The 26468-nt window shown below is 46.2% G+C and overlaps 1 protein-coding gene and 1 long non-coding RNA gene across 2 annotated transcripts in view; both read left to right on the forward strand.

Annotated features, from left to right (window-relative positions):
* Positions 1-26468, forward strand: part of LOC147574211 (uncharacterized) — a 483035-nt gene that overhangs the window by 157716 nt on the left and 298851 nt on the right. The gene's annotated exons all lie outside the window — the stretch shown is intronic.
* LOC147574213 (retinal dehydrogenase 2-like) lies at positions 1523-12333 on the forward strand. The gene is made up of 5 exons (XM_086686396.1): positions 1523-1971; positions 3142-3212; positions 6302-6444; positions 7301-7498; positions 12236-12333. Exons 1-5 carry the CDS (start codon positions 1834-1836, stop codon positions 12331-12333), a joined length of 648 nt encoding a protein of 215 aa, XP_086542522.1. The 5' UTR covers positions 1523-1833.

Consider the following 26468-nt stretch of genomic DNA (forward strand, 5'->3'; position numbering starts at 1 on the left):
AGGTGATAGTTACTTCAGGGCTTTATGACATGGCATCATGTGCACGTGCAGGTGACATTGTTTGGAAGAATTGGAGGTATTTGGGGCTGATCAAGGGGAAAGATAGGACTATGAGAAGTAGAAACACGCAACAGGCTTCAGGAGGTGACATCCCCTTAGTGGGAGACCCTCCAGAGACTGTAGTGGGGTGGTCTCTACTCAAAATGGGAAGGGTGCAAAGGAACTTTTGGAGGTTGGGTGATCAGAGAGGGCAGACTCCCGAGTCCTGGCAATGTTGTTCAGCAGCACAGCAGGGATCTTTGGGTCAGAGGGCTGGGAAGGCAGCAGCTGTAAGTGCATTGTCCATCTCTCCAATGATAATAGCTGTCAAGTGGGGGATGCAAAGCAAGAAAACTTTAAATAGCTAAACTCTGCTTGTTTGGGCTACATTTAAATAATTGGAGACATAAATGGGTATCCAGCAAGCATTTAAGCTGAAAGGTCTCACCCTGCAGTGAAGACTTCAACAACTAGAGGCCAATACACAAAGACCAACTTTGGCTTGTTTATAATACAGATTTATACCTGTGACACATCTGTTTTTCTAGTTGATAGAACCCTAGTCTTTGAAGTGCCACAACATGGTGTTTTTCTTATTTGGTCTATAAAGCTTCTCAAAAAGTGATTTATACCTTTGATATTCTTAACTAGAAAATTACTTGGGTGTGTCACTGTGTCTGAGGTAACCGTGTGGCTATGCCACTAGATTGCTTGTGTCTGTCCAGCCCACAGTTTCACTCACAAGCCTTATGCTACATACTGACTGTGTGCCCAGTGGGTGTAGCAAGTCCAGTAGGCAGCAGGGGACCAAATCCTGTCCCAGGCCTCAGGGAGAGGCAAATAGTACTGGAATACTCAACTAAGTGAATATCTGTAACAGTCATGCAAGGTTTGAAGAAAGGTAGAGGATGCTATCAGGACACTGGAGGGATATGTTATTGGTGTAGAGTGGGCAGGAATTAGAGTTGGCTTCCCATGGAGTGTGAGTGTGTACTTGGTGTGTTTAGGCCATGCCATGGCTGAATGCAGAGAGGAGCTGGTCAGCAGTCATTTGTCCCAGACTTATCTCTGGGCCAGAGCTCCCCCATGTACAAGTTTGAGAGCCGCTCTGGGTCTGTGGCCTCCACCTTCCTCTGGACACCCTGTCCCCTGAGCACTCTGCTTTTTGGGCTCTGTTATATCAGAGAAGGGGGCACAGTCCTAATTCCCAGGCTGTCCACAGAAGCACACCCACTGGAATCACAGGAGGGCAACTGGATTTCATAGAGCTCACACTTCAGGAGGCCTGTGTAGACGAACCTTCCCTTGATTCTCTCCCATCATCCCCCCTCTACCTCCCCACAGATGCCATCCTTGGGGGCACACTCCACTGGATCTGCTGGTTCTTGAAGCTGGACATGCTGTCCCCTGGCCAAGGCTGTCCAGAGACAGAGAGGGTGGCCTTTTTGGATGGTGACCTCCTTATTACAGAGGCAGAGGGACTGCTTTGCAGAATCATGTGTGTTATAAAATAGTTACTCCATCCATATTTTACAAAGGAAGAAAGGAAAAGAGAGGAGAGGAGAGAGGGACAGAAGGGCATCATCCTCATAGCTATCCAGCAAAGTAAACCTTACTGTCCCATTTCATAGATCAGGAAACTGAGGTCAGCATATCTGAGTGTGGCAGAGCTAGCTGTGCAGGCCAGAGCCCCTTGTTCATTGACGAAGGGCCCTGAAAGAATAGGTAAGGCTGGTCGCATCCTGAGCCAACCTCCCTCCCCTCCCCCACCCCTTGACCTCATTGGCAGACCTCATGGAAGAGCATAAGAAACAGCTGGCCACCATCAAGGCTCTGGATGCAGATGCTGCCTACACACTGGCCCTGAAGACCCACCTGGGCATGTCCATCCAGACCTTCCACTACTTTGCTTGCTGGTGTGACAACATTCATGTGGGACTGAAGCTCTTGCCCACCAAGTGAGAGCTCACACAGGCAGGCTGGGGTCAGCAGAAAACTAGGGCAGTGTGTTAGCCTACATGCTGCATAACAGATGACCCCAGTTTATTGGTTTAAAACAACCCATCAGCTCCCATTTCTGCAGATGGGAAATTCAGGCAGGCTTGGGTAGGTTCCATGCCAGGATTTCACAAGGTCAGTGTCAAGGTATAACCAGGCTGGGCTTATCTGGAGCTCTGGGGAAACCCTGCCTGCAGGCCTGTTCAGGTGTTGGCAGAACTCAGCTCCTGTTGTTGTAGGACTGAAGGTCCAAGTCCTTGCTGGCTGCTGGCCGAGGCTATTGCAGGCCCTGCTCTGGCCTCGCTCTGGCCCCCCACTCCCCTTGCCTTTCTCAGGTTTGGCGTCCTTCTGAGTCTCTTAAACTGGAGAAAACTCTGACTTTATGGAGGCTCCTGAGGTCATGCTGGGTCTATCTGCATCGTCTCCCTATCCTAAGGTCAACTGTGCCATTCTGCATCTTTGCGGAAGGGGTGGCTCACCACCTCCTGGATACTAGGGATCAGGATGTGACCTTGGGAGCCATTTTCAGAGGTTTTTCCACCAGATTCAGGGATGGGTCAATCCTTCCCCAGAGATATCCATCACCAACAGGTTCACTGGGGTCTGCCAGAATGGGCTCCATGCATCTTATCCTCTCCATGGGGCTGAGAGGTGCAGGTATTATGGCAGGCCTAACTTCTGTTCCTCCTTCTGCTGTTGCATCACTGTTGGCTGGAGCCATCCCCCAGCTGGGGCCTCCTGGGTCGGCACAGCCTGCAGAGACAGCTTGGCCCCCCCAACTCCTCCCTTCTCTGCCCCAGTTTCAAAGCCAGAGGGCTTACCTGTACCTGGACCAGCTTCTTGTCTGAGGATTTTGCCAGGCTCAGTGCAGGAGGCACCTTGCCCCTCATGGCTGCCTTCTCCACCTGGACCTGAAGTCCTCAGATGCCTCTGTCATACCCAGTCTGGAAGGTTTGGGTCTCCTACCTGTCTCGGTCATGGAGATTTCAGGATGCAGACAAGACCCTGTTCCTTTCTGAGCCCCAAGCACAGTCTGGCTGCCCAGGGGGAAGGGGGAAGGAAACAATGGAGCCCCCTACCAGTGACTCCCCTTGCTTCTTCCAGGGCTCCACCATCCCCATCAACCAGGCCAGAGCAAGCCACAACCAGGCCTTGACCAGGAAGGAGCCTATTGGGTGAATCACAGTGCCAGGCAAAGACTCACCACACACTAGGCACTTTTTGCGCAATTTGTAGTGTGAGTGCTCATCCCCTTTTTACACATCTATCAAATGCTATTTATTCACCGGTTACTAGATGCCATACATTTCAGGCGCAGGGTATACAACAATGATCAAAACTGATGGCATTGCCTGCCCTTGGGGGACTTATATACTAGCAAATAAAACAGCTTTCACATTTAAAGTACCTGCTCTGTGCCAAGCACTGTTTCAATGACCTTATAAGTATAATTTTACTTAAGCCCCACAATAGCCGTGTATCAGTCAGCGTCATAGTGGGAAACAGGGGGCACACCTGAAAAATTTTATCTGCAAAGATTATAATAATGAATATGCATAAAATTAAGAACTACAGGGCACCAAGGAACAGTGTAAAAATAATAGAGAAATAGACAAAGGATGGGAACTAGTGCTCAACAGTAGACAGGCACCTGCCCAATCAACATAGAAAAGACTAGGAATTGGGGAAATTATGTTAAACCCAGACGTGAGGGGCTATGCCTCACCATCAGATGGTCCCAAGGCCTAAGGAGAGAGAAGTCTCCTCACACTGCTTGTGGGGGGTGGGGGGAGGCAGAGGGTCCACCTTTGTGAAAGGCGACTTGGCAGTGACTTTTCAGTCTCCAAATGTACCCTGCCACAGGCACAACTATGGTGACTCACTGGCACAGGTGCTCAAGGAGACAAACCCAAGAGCACTCACAGAAGCTGTTCTGGGGCCTTGACAGCAAAACCCTGCACAACCCATGCTGAACTCTGTGGCCTCCTAACCAGGGCATGGCGTGTGGCTGTGCGAAGGCATGGGACAGACAGAGCTATGGGGACCACGTGGAACAGCTCCAGGAGAAACTCGTGTGAGGGAAGCACACTGATGAATGCCCTCTAAAATCACCAAATGTGCACCAGAGGCCCAGTGTGGTCAGCACCAAGCAGGCATTCCCACCTACCCTGTGCCCCTTACAACGTGGGGCCTCTGGGATCCACCAGCAGGGACCTCACATCCCTGTGGATGGTGTTCAAGGGCACTCAGCTTCTTTGGGAATGTGGGGGGGTGTCAGAAGGAGAATGTGTTCAGATGTCATTTGCATTGACAGAAATGAGTACAGATGACCACACCAGGTCCTGAAGGACAGGCCTGCTGGTGAGGGCAGCCCCTGTTGGGAGAGTGGGCTGTGGATACAGGAAAACCCTGTCCTGTAGCCCCCAGAGAGGGGGCAGCCTGAGTGGGATGTAGCACTGACTCAGGGCAGGGCTTCCCACCCAGCCTGTCCCCTAGAGGACACAATATGTAGACAGTGCCCCAGGACAGGCCCCCACAACAAGGAACTCCCCTGCCCAGGTGTCAGAGTGTAGAGTTAGAGCCCTGCATAGCCCATGTGCTTGGAGCCCTTTCCTTGGGCACAGGCCTGAGAAGGGCTGGGCAGGGGGACCAGGGGCCACCTGGCTGCCAATCACAGGAATTTGCATGGTCACTGCTCTTCCAGATGCCTCCTGAGGATTCTGTCCCCATCAGACTGAGGAAGATACTAATGCAGAACCTCCCAGGGAGTTGGGGGACTGGGAAAGTTGTCCCTATATGGGCAGGTTTATGTGTCTGCTAGAGCTGCCATAACAAAGTACTGAAACTAAGAGACTCAAGCAGCACAAATTTGCCTTAGCGTTCTGGGGCTGGAAGTTCCAGATTCGGTTGTCAGAGTGTTGGTTTCTTCTGAGGGTATGAGGGAGAATCTGCTTCAGGCATCTCCCCCAGCTTCTGGTGGCTTACTGGCAGTCTTGGGTGTTCCCCAATCTCTGCCCTCATGTTCACTTGGTGTCCTTCTTGTGCATGTCTGTCTGTTCACATGGCTCTGTTTTTTGAAGGACATCAGTCCTATTGGGTTGGGTACACACCCTATTTCAGTATGACCTCGTCTTACCTAATTACATCTGGGATGGCCCAATTTCCAAATAAGGACGTTCTGGAGTTAAGATTTCAACTGCGAATTTTGGGGAATACAGTTCAGCTGTGACAGTGGGACTTTCTGATGTCCATTCTCCTTTGGAGCCTCCACAATCCTGATGACCTCACCCTCTTCTCTAGACACACTCACCGTGCTCCCTCTGCTTTCTCATCCTGTTGGGTCTACTGGGTGTACATGGGGTGGGGAGTGGCTCTCCAAACCCCTGAGTGTACCCTGTTGTTCCCAGGATGGTGTGCTGGTCCCCAGATTGTCCTGACCTCAGCCTTCACACACTATCTTCCCCCTTCCTGGGTTCAGCTAAGTCCTCTTTTGGGAAACATTCTGTGGTGATGATGATCATTAATATGATGAAGAAAACAAGCTAGGTAGCCTGAGCAGCTCTGTGTGGATGGGCTCATTAATTGCCTGACACTGATAAAGACAGTGCCCTGTGTTTTACAGGAGTCAGGGGAAAGTAGGCTGCAGGGACCACACGTGTCATCATTAGGCCCCCCGGGACCATGAGGGGCTTCCCTTTGATGGAGACACTGCTCACCCAGAGGCTTTCTCTGGGACCAAGGGGGCACAGAGATGCTTGGTACCATCTCTTAATGCAAAGCAGACAAGCCTTGTTAGGCCTCCTCAGCTGACTACTTCCTTTTCTCCATGGAACTACACCCTGGCCTCACCCAAGAGGACCCTCGCTGACTTCCTCCTGGCCCACCCATTTCCAACTCTCTCCCATATTCTCTCTGCCCACCTGGGTGATCCCTGTCCTTCTCCCTGGCCCTGCCTGCTGTCAACCCCTCACTGCCTGGTGTCATGCCCTACTGGACTGTCCTTAGATAGGTCTGACAATTCCAATGAGAAACCATGTTCCCTGGCATTGTGCCCTGCCAGGAAGAGGGGCTATTGCCATGCTGGACATACTGCCCATCAGGGACTGGAAGGCCAGGGGTGAGCTCTCTCAGGGGGACCTTGGGCACCATATCAAGATGCTTGTAGTGGAAAAGGGGTCAGGCTTGGGGAGAGGAAGCAGTTGGCAGGTGCAGTCTGGCACCCAGGCCAAGTGGAGAGACAAAGACCCACTTCTTTGTACCACAGGGTCTCTGGCATCGTCATCCCCTGGAACTACCCCCTGATGATGCTCTCCTGGAAGACGGCTGACTGTCTGGCTGCTGGGAACACAGTGGTGATCAAGCCTGCCCAGGTGGGTCTGGGCGTGTTCCAGGTGGGGCCTATGGACTGTAGAGGAGGAGACAGGTGCCCCGTTGGGTCCTCTGCCCACCCAGGACTGGTACCTCCTCAAGAGAGGAAGGGTACTGCTGATGAGGGCTGGCCTTCTGTGGGCTCCGCTCACAGTGACAGAGTCAGCACGCAGCAGGGGTCAGTGTGGGCTGTATGCAGTGTCTGTCCACTCGATCATGGGGTGGCTGAGTCAGGTTAGCTGTGTGTGTACCTGCAGCTACTTGGTGAGCAGAGTTAGGGATTTTCCCATAGACACCAGCCCTTTGGATTTGGGAGAGAAGAAACCCTATTTCATATCCCTTGTCCAGGCCACATGCTCTGAGAGAGCTTTGGTGCTTTATTTGGCTTCAGAGCCTGAAAGTCCTGGAGGGAGCAAGGGAGTGGTGGGATTTGTACACCTGCACCCCCCCCCCAGCCCCTCACACAGAAGCTGCATTGGTAGATGTCAGGGTCAATCAGGCAGGCTGGAAGGGCCTGAGCAGTGTCCCCTGGGGATGAGGACACCCCCTGCACGAGCCTCAGCTTCTTCACCTGTATACTGAATGTAACAGCCTGTCCCCTGCCTGCCCCCAGGGATGTTAGGGACTGAAGGCAAGATGCTCCATCATGTGGCTCTGGACAGCATGCTCAGGAGGTCTTCTGGCTGCTTTGGGGCAACTTGGATCTAAGAAAATTACAATTTAAAACCCAACAATAGCGACAGCTAGCATTTACAGTATTAACCTTGTGGCAGCATTTTAGTCCATAACAACTTACATGAAAATTAAAAGTTTGCATAGGTTTGCTTATTTCAACATGGCAACAACCCTCTGAGATGACCCATAACCTCTCGCTTTTGGGGTTTGCTGTGCACAGATCCAGGAATTGTCCCTAGAAGGCCCGGTAGCAGGCCTGTGCCCTCCCAGGGCCAGCACCCCACAGATTTTGTGGCTCAGCCTAAGACCACGTGGTGGGCGGGGCACAACCCAACCTTTACAAGGAAAATTACCTGGGTTAGAAGAGGAGTCACTGCTCACAGGGCTGAGGAGGGCAACGGCCTCCAGCCACGAGGTGGTAATTAGAATCTCACACCCATCAGGGAGCTCTTGGGACTGCCTGGCACTGAGGTGCTTCCAGGCAGTCCTGGATCGCTCCACTCCCTGAATGAAGTAGGTATGAACATTCAGGAAGGGGCCAGGCCTGGCTACAAGGCTGGAACCTGCTAAGAGAAGGCACTAGAAGACACAGGAGGGAGCACCTTTACTCCCCACTTTCCACTGGAGCTGTGGGGAAGCTGCCTGGGCTAGCTCTCTTCTTCTGGAATTCCTATGATATGGATATTGTTCCGTTTGATTGCATCACTTAGTGCTCTAATTATCCCCTCATACTCCTGGATTTTTTTTATCTTTTTCTCAGCTTCCTCTTTTTCCATAATTATATCTTCTAATTCACCTATTGTCCCCTCTGCCTCTTCAATCCGTGCTATGGGCACCTCCATTTTATTTTGCACCTCATTTATAGTATTGTTTAGCTCCTTCTGACTATTTCTTAGTCCCTTGATCTCTGTAGCAATAGATTTTCTGCTGTCCTCTATGCTTTTCTCAGTGCCAGCGATTAATTTTATGAGTATTATTCTAAATTATTTTTCCTTTATATTGCTTAAATCGTTTTTGATCAATTCGTTAGCTGTTGCTACTTCCTGGAGTTTCTTTTGAGGAGAATTCTTCCGTTTCATCATTTTGGGTACTCCCTGAGGTGACTCCAAACTGCAGCCACTTCCCCTGTGCTGTCTGGAGTAACTTGTGTTGGTGGGCAGGGCCACAGTCAGACCCGATGTCTGCCCCCAGCCCACTGCTTGGGCCACAGTAAGACTGGTGTGTACCTTATCTTCCCCTCTCCCAGGGGCAGGACTCACTGTGGAGTAGTGTGGCCCTTATCTGGGCTACTTCCACACTGCCAGGCTTGTGGTGCTGCTTTGATGGGAACTGGCCAAGGGCGTATTAGAAGGGGTGGATCTGCGAGGTGCACAGGGGCTGGAGGGTCAGGCTTAGCTAGCTTTGCCATCGGTGGTCCCCTGTGGGAGGAGCCCTAGAGCACCATGAGGGAGACAGGCCAGTCAGAGAAATGGATCCATAGAAGCACAACATTGGGCATTTGCCAGGTGCAAGCAAGTTCAGTGATGGGAACTTGTTCCCTTTGGAATTTCGGCTGGGGGATGGGAGCAGGAAATCACGCTTGCCAGTGCCTTTGTTCCCCCCCGAGCTGAGCTCTGTCTTCCTGGGCTCAACAACTCTCCCTCCTGGAGTCCTCTCACCCTCCCTGCTCTCTGAGAGCAGAGCTGTTGACTTTTAACATTCCAGATGTTAAGTCCCACTGGCTGTCAGAACTCACAGAGTCCAGCCCCTCCACTTTTGCAAGCCAGAATTTGGGGGCTCTGCCTTGCAGGGCGGGCTGCCCCTCCACTGCCCTGGCTCCCTCCCGCCAATCCGTGTAGTGCGCACCACCTCTCTGCCCTTCCTACCCTCTTCCATGGGCCTCTTGTCTATACTTGGCTCTGGAGAGTCCATTCTACTAGTCTTTTGGCAGTTTTCTGGGTTATTTAGGCAGATGTGGATGGAATCTAAGTGATCAGCAGCACGTGGTAAGCCCAGTGTCCTCCTACAACGCCATCTTCCCCTCTGGAAGCAACTTCATAATAGACATGTCTCTTTTGCTAGGGAAATATAAGAAAAATAGAGTATTTGGAATTCAAGTATGTAAAATGTTTCTGCACAGTGAACTAAATTATCAACAAAACTAAAAGGCAACCATTAGAATGGGAGAAGTCATTGCCAACATCATACCTGATAAAGGGTTAGTATCCAAAATGGATTTTAAAAAAACTTATAAAAATGAACACCAAAAAACAAATAATCAACTTAAAAATGGTCACAAGGCAGGAATAGCCATTTTCTGAAGAAGATATAGAGATAGCTAACAGACACATGGAAAGATGCTAAAATCACTCTTCATTCTTTTTTTTTTTTAAAATTAATGATTATTTACTTTTGAGAGAGAGACAGAGGAGTGAGTGGGGGAGGGACAGAGAGAGAGGGAGACATAGAATCTGAAGCAGACTCCAGGCTCTGAGCTTGGCAGCAGAGAACCAGATGCAGGGCTCAAACTCATGAACAGCAAGATCACAACCTGATCTGAAGTCAGACGCTTAACCAACTGAGCCACCCAGGCACCTCAACTCATCATTCATTCTTGTGACTGCTTTTGTTGCATCCCAAAGGCTTAATTTTTTTTTTACATTTATTTAGTTTTTTTGAGAAACAGAGTGAGACAAAGCATGAGTGGGGGAGGGGCAGAGAGAAAAGGAGACACAGAATCGGAAGCAGGCTCCAGGCTCTGAGCAAGAGGTCAGCACAGAGCCTGATGTGGGGCTCGAACCCATGAACTGTGAGATCATGACCTGAGCTGAAGTCAGATGCTCAATCGACTGAGCCACCCAGGTGCCCCCCAAAGGTTTTAGACTGCTGTGTTCTCATTATTATTTGTTTCCATATATTTTTCATTATGTTTTTAAATTTCTAATTTGGCCCATTTATTCTTTAGCAGTATGTTGTTTAACATGCACGTATTTGTGGTTTTTCAAAAAAATATTGTGGCTGACGTCCAGTTTCATAGCATTGTGGTTGGAAAATAATCATAGTATTATCTAAATCTTTTTGCACTTATTGAGACCTTATTTGTGACCTAGTATGTGATCCTCCCTGGAGAATGTCCCATGTGCACTTGAAAAGACTGTGTAGTCTGCTTCTTTAATATGGATAGTTCTGACTATATCAGCTAAATCCATCTGGTCCAGTGTGTCTTTCATAGCTATTATTACCTTCTTGATTTCTGCTTAGATTATTTGTCCACAGCTGTAATTGTGGCATTAACATCTGTTAATACTATTAATGACTTCCTGTGTATTTGTTACTGTTCTGTGTATTTGAGTGTTCCAATTTGGGCATAAATATTTACAATTGTTAGATCTTTTTGTTACTTAGACCTCTTTATTATGATAGAGTGACCTTGTTCATCTCTTGTTAGCCTTTGGTTTAAAATCTAGTTTCTCTAATATAAGTATTGCTCCTCTGGCTTTCTTTTGACATCCATTTTCATGATAAATATCTCTACATCCCTTCACTTCCAGTGTGCAGGTGTCTTTAGGTATAAAATGATTCTCTTAAAGGCAGCATATTCATGGGTGTTGTTTTTCTTATGCATTCTGACACCCTATGCCTCTTGATTGGAACATGCAGTCAACATTCAGAGTGACTATTGACAGTTATTAATTTACTGCCATGTTTGTTTTGTCATTGCTTATGAAGATTTTCTCTTTTTCCTTCTAGTCTTTGTTGTTTTTGTCTCTCTCACTCGAAGAATTCCCTTTTACTACTTCTTGAAGGTCTGGTTTAATGGTCATGAACCAATATAGTATTGCTTGTCAGGGAAACTATTTATCTCTGCTATTCTGAATGACAGCCTTCATGTATAGAGTATTCTCAGCTACACATTTTTCCCATTCAATGTGTTGAATATATCATGCCACTCCTTTCTGCTGGCCTGGTTTCTGTGGGGGGAAGTCTGCTGTTAACATCATTTGTCTTTCCTTATAATTTGGACTTCTTTTTTCTTCTACTTTCAGGATGTTTTTATTATCTCTATATTTTACAAATTGTATTACAATATGTATTTGATTTTGGCTTGTTTTGTTGAATTTGATGGGGCTTCTCTATATCTTTTCGATTTGGATGTCTCAGATTATTGAAGTCTTCAGCTATAATTTCTTTTTGGAGCAATTGTAGACGGGATTTTTTTATCTTTCTGCTACATCATCACGAGTATAGAAATGAACAGACTCCTGCATAATAATTGCGTATTGTATAACTTTATTTAATTAATTTTCAATTCCAGTGGTTTCTTGGGAGATTAATTAAGGTTTTTTATATAGTATCATATCATCTGCAAATAGTAAGTTTTCATTCTCCCTTACCATGTTGGATGACTTTTCTTTCTTTTTTCTTGTCCTATTGCTATGTTTACCACTTTTTGTATTATGTTGTACAAAGATGGTGAAAATAGATATTTGTACTCCCTTCCTGATCATAGAGGAAAGGTTTTCACTTTGTCACCATTGAGTATGTTAGCATGTTTTATTTTTATACATGGCCTTTTTCATGTTGAGGTATACACTTTCTTTTTTTAAATTTTTTTTAATGTTTATTTATTTTTGAGACAGAGAGAGACAGAGAATGAGCAAGGAAGTGGCAGAGAGAGAGGGAGACACAGAATGTGAAGCAGGCTCCAGGCTCTGAGCTGTCAGCACAGAGCCCGATGTGGGGCTCGAACTCACGAACTGTGAGATCATAACCTGAGCTGAAGTCGGACGCTTAACTGACTGAGCCACACAGGTGCCCCAAGGTATATACTTTCTAAACCCACTTTGTTGAGTTGTTAAAATGAACAGATGATGTATTTTGTCAAATGCTTTGTCTGCATCTATAGAGATGATCATATGGTATTTACCCTTCATCTTCTTAAGTATGATTTATAACATTGTTTTACCTGTGAATTGTGAACCATCCATGCATTCCTAAAATAAATCACACTGGATTGTGATTAATGATGTTTACATTTTAGGGGCACCTGGGTGATTCTGTCGGTTAAGCGTCCAACGTAGGCTTCAGGTCATGATCTCACGGTTTGTGAGCCATTTGCTGAAGGGGAACATCTCTATGGATTTGTATAACTCGACAGTGCATTCTCCATTTTCAGAGAAGGAAGAAGATGTCTACAAAGGTTTCTACAATGCAATCATGGTCCACCTTCAGCTTCACTGTCCTGTGACACCCTCACAACCCTGTTTCTGGTGAGTCTATCGGGGCTATTGCTCAACTGCACCTTTCTCAGCCCCTCCAGTCCTCCACCCTGCAGTCTGGTCCTCCCATTGCTGCCACACTGAGGGGCGTGCAGCACAGACAAGCTGAACTCATCTTCAGGTTTCCCATGTGGAGCTGAAGTATCTGACTTTGAGAAGTGGTTATAGACGTCACTTCCATTTCAGGAAAATGACTCCTTGCAAGAAAGGGTCAGGGTTAATTTTGGAAAAAAACAAAAAACAAAAACAAAAAAACTTCCCAAAGATATCTTTTACTTAGCCCATAATGAATGAGCTCCCCCATCTTTGGGGCCAGACTGATGGAATATTGGGGAAAGTTCTGGTAGGGACATATTTGGGTTGAAATGACTGATCCATACATTAGGAGGTACAAGGATATTCCCCTCATCCTGTCTAATTGGGGTGATCTGAAAACTCACCTTATTCCAGCCATTCTGTGTTGCTGTGTTCTCCAGTGTAAATGAAGATGCTGGTTTTGCCTAAAGAGAGGAAGAATTAACCTGTCAGGAAACAGGCACATGGGGCATGCTCCCCAGAAAAGGCTGGACTAGGGATGGAAATGGTCTTGGGTGTATGTCTGAAGGAAGAACATGAGACCCCGGGTCCTGTAATTAATAGTGAGTGTTCCACATCTCTATGGAGTGCCAAGATGAATGTCAGAGGACCCCACTCCTGTCCCAAGTTTATGCAGAGAGAGGGAGGGACTGGCCTTGAGGTTGCCAGATGAGCTGACCACCAGCATGTTCCTCTGTGACTCCACTGTGGTGGTGGGCATGAGGCAAAGTTCATTCCCAAGCAGGCATTCAGGAAGTGTGGCTAGAACGGATGTGTCATGTCTCACACAAGTCAGCACACCAGTTCAGCGCTCACTCCTCTATCTGACCTGGCTCCCTTTGGCAGGTCTTGAGAGGGATGATATTTAGGCTAAAGACACCAGTAAGAGGAGCCAATTTGATGTAAGTTTTGAGCAAGCCCAACATCAATGACAGCCATCCCATTAAAACCCATAATTACCTACTTCTACTAGAATAAACTAAACTTCTCAAATGTCCTCAACACACAGAACACACTTTTCCTCAATAATTCCCACTGTCAACCAGACTTTTGGTCTTTACAAGTACTTATCCTTCCATCTTTGGAAATACATTTGGCAATGTGTTTTAGCTGCCCTATGCACTCATCGTTGCCTGTAGAGAAGAAAGCCACGATGATGTGACTTTCCACACAGGTTTCTCTGTATCTTCACAGCTGTGTCTGGCCAGGGCTCACTGTGCTCCTTCTGGTTTTGACACAGAACTGGGGCTACATTTGCTAGTCACAATATTATTGACCCACCACTTGCTAACACACCAGATTTAAGAACATCCAGAGTCTTATGACACACCCCAAATATGAAAGATGAATAATTAAGAACACTCGCCAAATAAACCCCAGAGAAATGCCATCTTTAATATGTCACACAATTCACAGACCCCCAAAGCCAATGATGACCTAGGAGTTGGGACTCCCAATGGATTTGAAAGGAGACATCATTAAAAAAATGCTTTGGCAAGAAATTACAAAAGTGTTTGAAACAAATGAGAATAAGTCTCAGGAAAGGAAGAAAGGTGTAAAGAAGTACATAATGGACAATTACAACTGAAAAGTATAATGACTACATTTTTTAAAACACAAACATACACACAGACAACACAAAGAATAAAAGCTAATATTTATGTCACAGGAGTCTCAGAAAGAGAAAATATAAAAAAGTAGGGACTAAAAATATATTTCAAGATAAAAATTTAAAAAAAATTGTTTCAGGAAATCATGGCTGATTTTCCAAATTTGATGAAAGATGTGAACCTAATGATCTAAGAAAATGAGTAAATACCAAAGAGTTGAAACCTCAAGAAATCCACCAAGAAACATGCTATGGACTACACTATGATCCCACCCCATTCACAATTTTCCAGTTCTATCCCCATAAACTTGCATGTGGGGCCTTGGAAGATAATGTGGTTATGTTAGGTCACAAGTTTAGGACCCTCATGATGAGGTTAGCATGCTTACAAGGAGAGATGCCAGAGAGCTGGCACACTCTCTCCATGCACACATACAGAGAGAGGCCATGTGAGCACAAAGCCAGAAGGTGGCCATCTGCAAGCCAAGAAGATGAGTCTCCCCAGAACGTGACCACACTGGTGCCCTTGTTGGATTTCTACCCTAGAAAATGCAATAAAGTACATTATGGATATTTATCCATTGGCTTAAACTTAGTGCATTTTTACACATTACAATAAAGCAAGATTCAGAAACTAAAATACATGGTGAATTGGACTTTATCAAGATTAATTCATTTTGCTCTTTTTAAAAAATTTTTTTAACGTTTATTTATTTTTGAGAAACAGAGAGACAGAACATGAACGGGGGAGGGTCAGAGAGAGAGATGGAGACACAGAATCTGAAACAGGCTCCAGGCTCTGAGCTGTCAGCACAGAGCCCGACCCGGGGCTTGAACTCACGAACCGCAAGATCATGACCTGAGCCAAAGTCGGATGCTTAACCGACTGAGCCACCCAGGTGCCCCATTTTTAAATTTTTTTTTAACGTTTATTTATTTTTGAGACAGAGAGAGACAGAACATGAATGGGGGAGGGTCAGAGAGAGATAACATTTTGCTCTTTTAAAGACCCTGTTTAGGGGCGCCTGGGTGGCGCAGTCGGTTGAGCGTCCGACTTCAGCCAGGTCACAATCTCGCGGTCCGTGAGTTCGAGCCCCGCGTCGGGCTCTGGGCTGATGGCTCAGAGCCTGGAGCCTGTTTCGGATTCTGTGTCTCCCTCTCTCTCTGCCCCTCCCCCGTTCATGCTCTGTCTCTCTCTGTCCCAAAAAAATGAATAAACGTTAAAAAAAATTAAAAAAAAAAATTTTTAAAAAAAGACCCTGTTTGTTAGCTAACTTAATATAATGTATATTATAATTTTATTAATTATATAAAAATACATATAATTATTATAATTATAATGATGATATTATAATGTAAATTATATTAAAAATAATGTAGGGGCACCTGAGTGGCTCAGTCCATTAAGTGTCCGACTTTAACTCAGGTCAAGATCTCCTTGTTCTTGTGTTCGAACCCTATATCAGTCTCTGTGCTGACAGCTCAGAGCCTGGAGCCTGCTTCAGGTTCTGTGTCTCCCTCTCTCTCTGACCCTCCCCCACTTGCACTCTGTCTCTCTCTCAAAAAAAATAATAAACATTAAAAAAAATATCCTGTTAATATGATAAAAATACAAGCTATACACTAGGCGAACATGTTTACAAACCACACATGTGACAAAGAACTTGTATCTACACAGTATAAAAAAATTCAGAATGCAACAAAAAATAACAAAAAATAATAAGGAAAACATTTTCCAAATGGGAAATGGACAAAAGACATGAAGAAACATTTCAGCAAAGACAACATACAGGTGGCATAAGCACATGAGAAAATGTTCTACATCACTAGCCATGAGGTAAATACAAATGACAACTGACTGAGTAATCACTCCCTGCCTGTTAAAATAGCTGGTTCAACTAATACAGTAAAAAGATAAAATGTTGGAAAGAGGTGGCTCTCTCATGCATTGCTGGTGGGAATGTAAATAGCACAGCCACTCTGGCAAGACAGTTTGATAGCTGAACATAAACCCTACAAGCTAGCGGTCAGGTTCCTGGACATTTATTTATCCCAGAGAATTTAAACTTAAAATCCCACAAAACACTGAGCACAAATGTTCACTGCAGGGTAATGTGTAATAGCCAAACCACTCAAAGCAAACAAAATGTCCCTCGAATGGATAAACAAAGCATTCCATCCACACTAGGGAGCCCTACACAGTGATAAAGAACATATATACATATATACGTATACACACACACATACACACACATACACACACACAAAGTAAACTCAGCTAAACAGTCTTCTCAGTGGAGATGCAGAGCCAGGAGGGAGACATCAACATAATGTTCAAAATGAAATGGAAACATCATTCACTTACATTTCAATACGTGCCATGACATGGAGACACACGTCAGGGTTCTGGTAGGTAGGAAGCTGCTTCCAAGGAGAATGCAGGCAAATGGTGTGTATAGAGCCAATGAAACAGGAGTCCACTTCTGGGATGAGACTGATAAATGAGGCAGAAAAGTGGTAAAGTTTTTAATGCTAGCAGAGATCATTGGCTTTTGTATAGCATGAGATCATTTACATTGCCCCTGGGGGGAGAAAGGTTTTGCATCTCTATTCTCCTAGGCTTGAGGCTTAGTTTTCTCTTCACTTGTGCACTTGAAAGAGTCCTAACAGGTCCTCATTGTACACAGTATGTCCAAGTTGCCAGAGTCCAGATTCCCTTGGTGGGCTTGTGTGATGGCGCCCTTACCATGACCATGAAGTCCACAGACAAGTTTTGTGCTTTTCCTGTAAGCCCTGCTTCTAACCAGTCCAGTCTGGGGGTGCCTATTTGCAAGTCCTCAGGTGAAGACATGTGATGAAGGCTGGAGATTGGGACTAGCCTTCGATGATCTATATTTCCATGACTCCCTGCTCTCCTTCCAGTGCTGTGTAGGTTCATGCCCTTGATGCTCCTTTCGTATAAACCCTTGACTACTTGGTTTCTCTACTCCTCCTCACCCTGTATGGTAGTCCTGTGGCTACCCTTGAAACCTCACACATAAGTTTTCTTGCCCACCTCTGCACATGGGCCCGCCAGATCAGGGTATGGTACACCTTACACGTTCAATAGATGCTTGTTGAAAAATTGCACGTAGGATGCCCTGTCTCTCTCTGTCACCAAAATAAATAAACATTGAAAAGAAATTGAAAAAAAAGAAAAGAAAAATCACACGGATGAGTTGGGATCCGAGGCACACTGTGAAGAAAACATGGGGGTTGGGAAGTAGTGGAGGTGGAAAGGCAGTTCCACAGAGTTGAAGGACATGACAAAGTCAGCGATGGCAGGGTGGACTTAAGGGTGGGACCAATGGTGGTGTAGTCCAGGGAGAGCCATGGGAAGGGCATGCAGAGCTGAAAAGCACCGACATTTCAAGGAGAAGGGAGGTGGAAGGAGTCTCGTGTGCCCAGTGTGTCTCCCTGTCCCTCAGGGATGCCCTTTCAGTCATGGGTCACGAGTGAGGAGGGGGCACAGCTGCAGATATCCACAGTTAGCAGGAACCTGAGGGAGACTGAGGAACAAACACAGAGGCCTAGGATGCAAGAGGGAGCACTAGGTTCATGTACAGCCACCTCCCTGTGAAACCAGCTTTTCAAAACCTTCCTGGGTCTCTTCAGGGATGACAGGGAGGTCTCCACCTGGGGAAGAGACACCTGACAGTCCCTCTCCCCCACTAGCCTGGTCTCTGGAGCCCTCTTCCTGGCTCCTGGCTGTCAGGCTGGTGGGCAGGCGGTCATACCATATGGTGGGCGCACAGAGGTGTGGTGTTGCAGACCCTGGCGCCCAGCAGCTGTGTCCCCTGCAGGGGTGGGGGAGGAGGGGAGGGAATTGGATCCTGGATCCAAGAGGTGTGCAGGAGTGAGCCCACGGGTGCACATAGGTGCATGGGTCAGGGGGGGAGCCCGGTGAGGGATGCAGCTGAGGGTGCAGCTGTGCTGTGCATCCTGGCTCCCAGACCACCTGCTACCCCAAGCTCCCAAGTCTCTCTGCCAGCCAGGGGCTTTCACCCACCCCACTCCCCCACCAGGGACATGGCTGCTGCCTGGCACCTGTGTCCAGGTAGCTGTGGAGGTAGAGGTAGCGGGGCACTTGCAGAGAGGACTGGGAGCCATGAGCCTCCAGCCCTGGAGGGTGGTGGCCCTGCTGCTCCTGCTGCTCCTGGAGGCAGAGGCCAAGTCCCAGGACGTGCTCCCAAAGGTGCCTCTCAGCTGCAGCTGCGCTCCTGGAGCACCAACACTACCAGGGGCTGAGCATGATGCGATTCCCCCAGGTGCCCCCAAAAGACCATCTGGAGAAGCCTAAAGGTGGAGCAGCTGAGACCCACAGCCTCCCTCCAGGACCTGCCTCAGTTGCGGTGCTGCCAAGGTAGGGATCCTAGTGACAAGGTGCCATGTGGCCTTCCCCCTGCCCCTCTCTGCCTTCCCCTTTCATCCCCACACCCCTCCCTCATTCTATGGGGTTCTTCTTGGGCTCCTTTCTGGCTGCGGTCATAGGAGTGACCTTTATGGGTTGTACCCTGGTTCCCTGGAGGAGATTCTTTTAGAGGGTGGTCCAGACTCTTTCGTACTTGGAGTTGTGTGCTGGAGAGGACTGGGTTTTTGGGATTCAGCACAAAATAATCTTTGGGAAATGTTTGGTGGGAACGTCTTCTTCACAGTCTCCCAAGGAAGGTCGGATGGAAAAGCTCCTTGTTCCAGGCAGACTTGTCGGTTTTGTTCTTCATATCTGGGGGGCGTGGCGCTTCATGTTTCTGTGGAGCACCTCCTCTCTTGCATTCATCCCGTGTTTCAAGAGTTTCATACCTTAGGAATCACATCTCCTCTGGGACTCACCAGGCAGCACGAGGGAGAAGTGACTCTGAGACCACCATGTCCCTAGAAACCAGTGCATGTGTATGTCAGCAGGCAGTGCTTACCTCTCAGCCTCCTTTTGAAATCAGCTCTTGAGCAAATGCTCTTTCATTCCATGGGTTCTCCCTCTCCCAGGTTGCTGTTGGTGTGTGTGTGTATGTGTGTGGTGGTGTGGACTGTATGTAGTCTGGACCACGTTAGGGTCCCAGTTCTCTCCAAAGACACTGTTTTGTTGCATAGGAATATCTCATTTCAATAGACTGTTCCAATTTTGTCTCAAAGGTTGAAAACATCCTGAAGGCAGCACCATGACCTCACTGAAAGCAAAAGTCTAAGAGCAGAGGCTTTCACAGACTTACATATCAAGATGACTGGTACTTTAGGTTTTCATTAATATGGTGTGGTGTAGGCCACTTTCAGCAGCAGCTGCTCCTAAGCATCTGTTTTGTCCTTGGGGGGTGGGGGGGGGGTGAGTTTTCTCTCTCAGGAATTAAGGAGATTATGATTATCTTGAATATCATTATTTTCATGATTACCATGATTGCTATATTCTTCATATCCCATCGCATGGAATTTGATACATGTGCTTGATACCCGGAACGTTTTCATCACAAAATGCTCGCTACAACAAGGAGGAAAAACTCACTGTTGTGTGATGGACAATGTACCTTACCTTTATTGTACTGTTTTAGTGGTATGTACATATGTTCAGTGTTGAGAGTGTCCACTTAGATCTAAGGAGATTTTTGTGACATAATGATACTTCAAGAAACCATAAAAATAATTGAAAATCTGACAGCTAGTAATCTAAGCACTCTGTCCTCTTTGATATGAAATACTAAGTAAAGAAATCATCTTTCAAAAACTTCTGAGTCATCATAATTCCTTATTATTCAGGTAGGTCTGGTGAATGTAATGGAATGAACTAAGGTCTTTGAAATATAGGAAGCTAGAATTTGAGTTATTGAAGTCATATTTACTCTCTGTTTCCCTGTTGACATGGTCTTTTTTTATTTGCTGATGTCTTTTGCCCTTTAACCTATTTCCCTCCTTCCTGCCCCTCACCTTTGCAATCATCTTTATGTATTTATGAGTTTGTTTTATTATGTTTTGAGGATTTTTGTATTTTGTTTTCTTATTTTTGTTTCAGTTTCTACATATATGTGCGAGCATTTGGTATTTGTCTTTCTCTGTGTGATGTATTTCACTTAGCATAATGCCCTCCAGGCTATTAAAAACAATGTGGCATAATACAGGTGTGAAGGTATTTTGGGGAGTTAGTGATTTCATGTGTTCTGAGTAATACCTAGGGGGGTTATTGAGGGAAATTGCTGGATGATATGGATGTTCTAGTTTGAATTTTTTGAAGAAACTTTATATTGTTTTCGACTGCCGCTGCACCAAGTTCCAATCCCACCAACAGAGCACAATGATTTGCTTTCCTCCACAGTTTACCCAACGCTTGTAATTTCTTATCTTTTTGATAAGATCATTCAGACAGGTTTCAGGTGATATCTCTTTGGCTTTGGCTTTTCATTTCCCTAATGTGGAGTGACATTGAACATCTCTTCATGTATGTGGTGGCCATCTGCATGTCTTCATTGGAAAAATGCCTCTTCAGGACTCTGCCAGTTTCATCATTGCTCTTTGCTTTTGCATTGTTGTCCTGTAGGAGTTCTTCATGTCTCTTGTGTATTAACCCTTTACCATGTATGTAGTCTGCAAGTATTTTCTCCCACTAACTATGTTGCCTTTTCATTCCTTTGAAGATATTTTTGCTGTGCAGAACTCATTTTTTTAGTTTCATGTAGTCCCACTTCTTTATTTTTCCTTTGTACCTTTGGCTTCTGGTGTTGAATCCAAAAACTCAGTGTTTAGACTGAGATGAAAAAAAATTCTCATGGTTTCAGCATTTGGCTTTGTCCAGCAGAGCCAAGGACAGCAGAAAGGATTGCTTAAGACTCCATGCAAGTCAAGAGAGGTGAGAGGGAGTTTAAGGGACATCTCCGTGAGCTGCTCTCAAGCTCCCATATTCATTAAGCCTACAAACAATGTAAAACACGTCAGTGGGCCACATATTGGAAAGAACGTAGTGAAGACATGGTGAAAACCAAATATAGATAGGATAAAATATTCCACGTGACAACATGATCTAAGGGCTTTGTAAGCACATGCTGAACCCAACCCCTAGATACACATCCACTGGATCAGTGAAGTCTAGCCTGCCCCCCAGATACACACCACACCAACTAGGTAAGTGAACTGTTGCTGGCTGTTTGCACCAAGGCCAAAGAGCAGTGATCTGCTTTGCAAAGCTTTCCCTATAATCTCCTAACTCAAGACATAGTTGTGTGATCTCACACCTTCTGCCCAAGTTTTTATCCAGGATATTTCTGGTTTTAGGTCTTAAGTCTTTAATACATTTTGAATTCGTTTCTGTGTGTGGTGTTAAATAGGCGTCAAGTTGTTTTTCTGTGCGTGTTGTTTTTCTGTGCCCAGTGTTTCTGACACCACCTATTGAGGAGATTGCCTTTTCCTCATGTTATATTCTTGATTCTTTTGTTGTGAATTAATTGGTTACATATGTGTGGGTTTCTTCCTGGGCCTTCAGTTCTGTTCCAATGATCTGTGTGTCTGCTTTTACCCCAATACCGTACTGCTTGGGTTATTGTAGCTTTGAGATCTAGTTTAAAATCAGAAAGTATGATGCATCCAACTGTGTTCTTCCTTCTCAAAATGACTTTGGTATTCAGAGCCTTTTGTGGTTCTGTCCACATTGAAGGATTATTCTAGTTTTGGAGATGTGCTTAAACTTTGATAGGGATCGTACCTAGGGAATGTGCAGATGGCTTTAAGTAGTGTGAATATTTTGACAATCTTAATTCTTGGGATCCACTAGCATGGAATGTCTTTCCGCTTATTTCTGTCTCCAAATTCTTTCTCCACTGATTTCTGGGTTTCAGTACAGAGGTTTTCATCTTCTTGGTTAAAGTCATTCTTTTCTTTTTTGAGTTTTCTATGTTTATCCTTGAGAGAGAGATACATAGACACAGAGACAGAGAAAAAGAGAGAGAGAGAGCGTGTATGAGTGGGGAAGAGGTGAGAGAAAGGGAGACACAGACTCTGAAGCAGGCTCCAGACTCTGAGTTGTCAGCACAGAGCCCAATGCAGGGCTGAAAACACAAATCATGAGATCACGACCTGAGTCAGTCAGATGCTTCACTGACTGTGCCACCCAGGTGCCCATAGGCTAAATTTATTCTTAAATATTTTATTCTTTTGGAGTGATTTTAAATTATTTTCTTAATTTCTCTCTATGATAGTTTGTGATTCATGTATAGAAATGAAGCACATTATATACATCGACATACATATCTTAACTACTGAAATCATTTATTAGGTCTACCAGTTATGTTGTAGAGTCACTGCGGTCTCTATATAGCATATCATGTACTCCTAATAACTGAAAAGGTACCTGGGAATATAGGATGATGTGATCGAATTTAGATGAGAGTAAGCAGATATAGGGAGTGATACTATACAAATTTTCTGAAATGTTTTGTGGTTGATATCAAACATCTCCATAAATAAGGTTTGTTTGCATATATGTTTTTTTTAAACCAGACACAAGAGCTGTAACATGGACATATGCTTCCCAACACATTCCCACAACACACCCTGTGCATCTTGGGAGGTAGCCACACTGTCTCTATTTTCTGTCCTGGAACCCAGTGCCTGACTCAACCACTCAGTGAATTCATCTCAGAATACTGCATTTGGGAAGAGACCTATATTTTTCATAGGCTTCCTGAAAGGCACCTCACAAATCATTGAATTTTACAGTGATCTGCCTGGAATCCTCTGAGGATGTCTAAGTTGGAATGGCACTTTCTTTGCTGAGAGATCAGGGAGCCCTGAAATATTCCTGTGTGTCTTGTGGTCAGCAAAGGGTGTTGTGTAGCTGCTCATGACAAGGACACTGCTCCCCAAAGATGGGGCTGGCAGGTGCAGGGCGTCACTGCTGGAGGAGCCTGAAGGGTGGAGGGGCTTTACTCAGTATCAAACCCTTGACTGAGTCTCCATCCTGCAGTCTCCTTGAGCTCCTGATGTGCTTTGTAAAGGACTCTCTTCCTTGCCAAGGTTCAAGTGGTTCTTGCTGTTGTCACTCAATCCTCAGGATGAACACATTCAGGTCATGGTCTTTAACTCATTGACCTGACCTGCACTTACAGGTACTTTCCTGAGAGTAAAGGACCCAGCCTGGGTGGAGGGCCAGCAAGCAGACAGCAGTGGCCCAGCCTGCATCCTCCACTGGCCTGAAAGCAGGGACTGGCTGCTCTACTGAGAAGCAGAGCTATGGAACAGGAGGTGCACAGGTGGCTGGGGTTTGTCATGGGATGGGGCCTGGATGAGTGTGTTCCAGGACATGGGGCAGGGACGCTGTGCAGAAGGTCAGAATGAGGGAGTGTGGTTTCTTTCCTGCCCCATGGGTCACTCCTAGGTACCCTGATGGCCTCAGTGCTGGCTTGTCCTCCTATTTCTTCAGGTGTCCACTCAGTCCCAGGGGTCCCTGCTTTTCACATAAGGCCCCAATGTATAAAGAGTCTGTAGATATTTGAAAGTGGAGGCAGCACCCAAACAATGGATATGAATAATGTTCCAAAAGTTGTGCTTGGTGTACATGCCTAAAGAAAGAGAGATTTGTGGTACAGATGTACCCTTTTGTACAATGATGAGAGTCAAAATATTGGAATGGGCCCAGTCATTCAGCTTCTGGAAACGCAGAGTAAATGATGATGTGTGGCCACTGAGAATGCAGAAGGGGACAGGACTGTGCCTGCCCACTGTGGGGACATCATGTACTACAAGACCATAGTCCTGGATCCTTACACGCCCAACCTATCACACCACTCGTAGACACAAACACAGACACCTGCTACACTCAAAGCAAAAAGACTGTGAAGATGACACCATGTCTTATGGGCAATTATTTCTTTGAAGAATATAAATTTTTTCTCCGTATTTATTTATTTTTTCATATTTATTTATTTGGAAAGAGTGAGAAGGAGAATCCTGACCAGGGCTTCAAGCTGTCATTGCAGAGCCTGACTTGGGTCTTGATCTCAAGAACCATGAGATAATGACCTGAGCCAAATTCAACTCGGAAACTCAAACGATTGAGCCACCTTGGTGCCTGTCCTCATTATTTAAATCTTAATTTTACTACTTAAACGTCACTTATAGAAAACCTTTAAGAACTTTAGACTTTATTGCCTAATAGATTAGCATAAATGGTATATTGAATATTTCATTTGGGTATTTTTATAATATGCACATTAGACCGATATCAACATGGCCTGTCCAGGGAAATGAAAGATTTTCAAGGTATCGCTCTGGACCAGACATTTCTCTTCTGGCTTCTGCTCTTGTGTCAAATCTCAAAGGGTCCCCATGCCAGATAATGAAGAGATTTCAAGTAGGAGCTTCACATAATCTTTGTCCTTTGGGGAATATTCCTCTGTCATAAAAATGTTAGTTTCATTAAATATTTAACCAATTATTAATCACTCTCATGTTATGTAGCCAGACACAGCAAGAAATGTTGTGTGTTTGCACACACCTGAAAATTTTAGAGGAGCTAAAGCAGCAGAAACCTAGATAGGTGGTTGCAGAGTACTGGGGTGAGGGAATGAACTGTGGGTGATTAGTAGTATACGTTTTTGTGTGATGGAAATGTTCGAGTACATAGTGGTCATGGGTATAAAATCCTGTGAATGTACGTAATGAGACTTGAATTTGTAAATTAAAAGGATCAGAGTAAATTTTTTTGAAGTTAATTTACGTTTTATTTATAAAACAATACCTAAGACAGTAAATACCTCTATAAAAATCACAAAAATTACAAAGAACACAATGACAGGGTCAGGGAATTCATCGTTTGGGGCTGCAGCCAACATGAGCCACTGTTCGGGAGCAGAGGCTGGTTGCTCAGCTGCATCAGGTGGTTGCTCCAGCCCTTCCGTGACCCCACCAGCTGGGGCTGGAGGCTGCTCAGGTTGTGAGTCCACCAAAGGGGCAGGTGGCTCTTCCAGCTCCTGACAGTGAAGCAGAGCTGGGACTACCACCTGCACTGGTGGTGACTCTGCAGGGAGCGTCACTGCTTCTAATTGCTGAGCTCCAGGATGAGTGGTGGCTTCAGGCAACCTGTGCTCTGAAGCTTAAGTGGGCACGACAGAGATAGCAGGGGCTAGCTCCTGAGTGATGTCTGGATCTTGCTTTCGAGCTTGTGTCATAGCTTCAAGAATAGAAAGTGTCATCACCGTGATTGCCATTCCATGGCCCTTCCAAATAAAGGAAACCTCTCCCATAGACATTGTCAACTGAGTCAAAGAACCCACCAGGAGGAAATCTCCCAGATGGCAGGCTAATGGAACAGTGATCTGAGACTACTCACAACTCCTAGCCCACCCGCAGTCTCAGAAAACGTGCTCTGTGTGGCATACCCTGTCACTTCCACATCCCCACATCTTCCACCCAGAGTCCTCCTCACCCAGAGACTCTGGCTCATTGAGCTCATGGTTTCTCCACCATGAGTAGAGAAGGCGGGTGTGGTGCTGCAGTTCAGAGCCCGGCATGTGGACCCATACATATTCCTGCAGCATCTTCAGGCTGATGAATTCTGGGGGCTGGAAAAAGTCCTCTGGGTAGTGGTCCAGCCAGGTGCCCAGGATGGAAGACATGGCTCTGGGGATACAAAAGTAGCCAGAACAATCAACATGGGGTGTTCCTCCTGCACTGATGTCTCAGGACAGCCCTGTGGGACCTGGCCTCTATACTCCTGCTCCTGGATGTACAGAGGGTGGTTCTCTACCTTGTCCACCTGGGATTTGGCAGTCCTGCCTAAGAGAGTCCTGGTCACTGAAGAGGGACTGTCAAGACTCTGTTTGACGGGAACCCCTTAACCAATGATGTGGCCAAGTCTGTCTTTCTTGGGGAAGCCAGCCAGACTCCTCAGTGTGTCCCCCTGCCTACCTCCCACTAGAATTCAACTCCGTGCATGAGTGGAGGGGTGGTGTCAGGATGAGTCAGTGCCTTCACTGCATACCTTAGCGCTCCATGAAAATCTGAACAAATACGGGACAAAGGGACTCTGTCTCTTACCTGGGCTTGCTGGGACCCTCCTCATACCTTCAACGTGACGACCTGTGCCTCTATGCTGCCTCATTCACTCAGTGCACATGTGGGTGTCCTCCCACTGACACTGGTCTCCCATAGTGTGGGTGATATGTGCTCCTTGAGCCCTCACTGTGTCTCCTGAACTCTTGCTAAGCACACACTGTTGACGTTCTACAAGGTGGTGAGCGTGATGTTCCCCAAAACCTTTATCTGGGTCCCCTGATGGGGGCAGATGCAAGGCTGTGAGTGGGAAAGGGATGGGGTTGGACTCTCTAAGGGGCTGATGCTTTCCTCTGGCACTGTCTGCTGTCTCACTGTGCCCACAGCCCATCCTCTACCAGACAGGACAAGAACCCTTTCCTTGCTCCCAAGGAGAAGGCCTC

The sequence above is a fragment of the Puma concolor genome, chromosome E1 (genome assembly GCF_028749965.1).
Source record: "Puma concolor isolate L17-30 chromosome E1, mPumCon1.1.hap2, whole genome shotgun sequence".
NCBI lineage: Eukaryota > Metazoa > Chordata > Mammalia > Carnivora > Felidae > Puma > Puma concolor.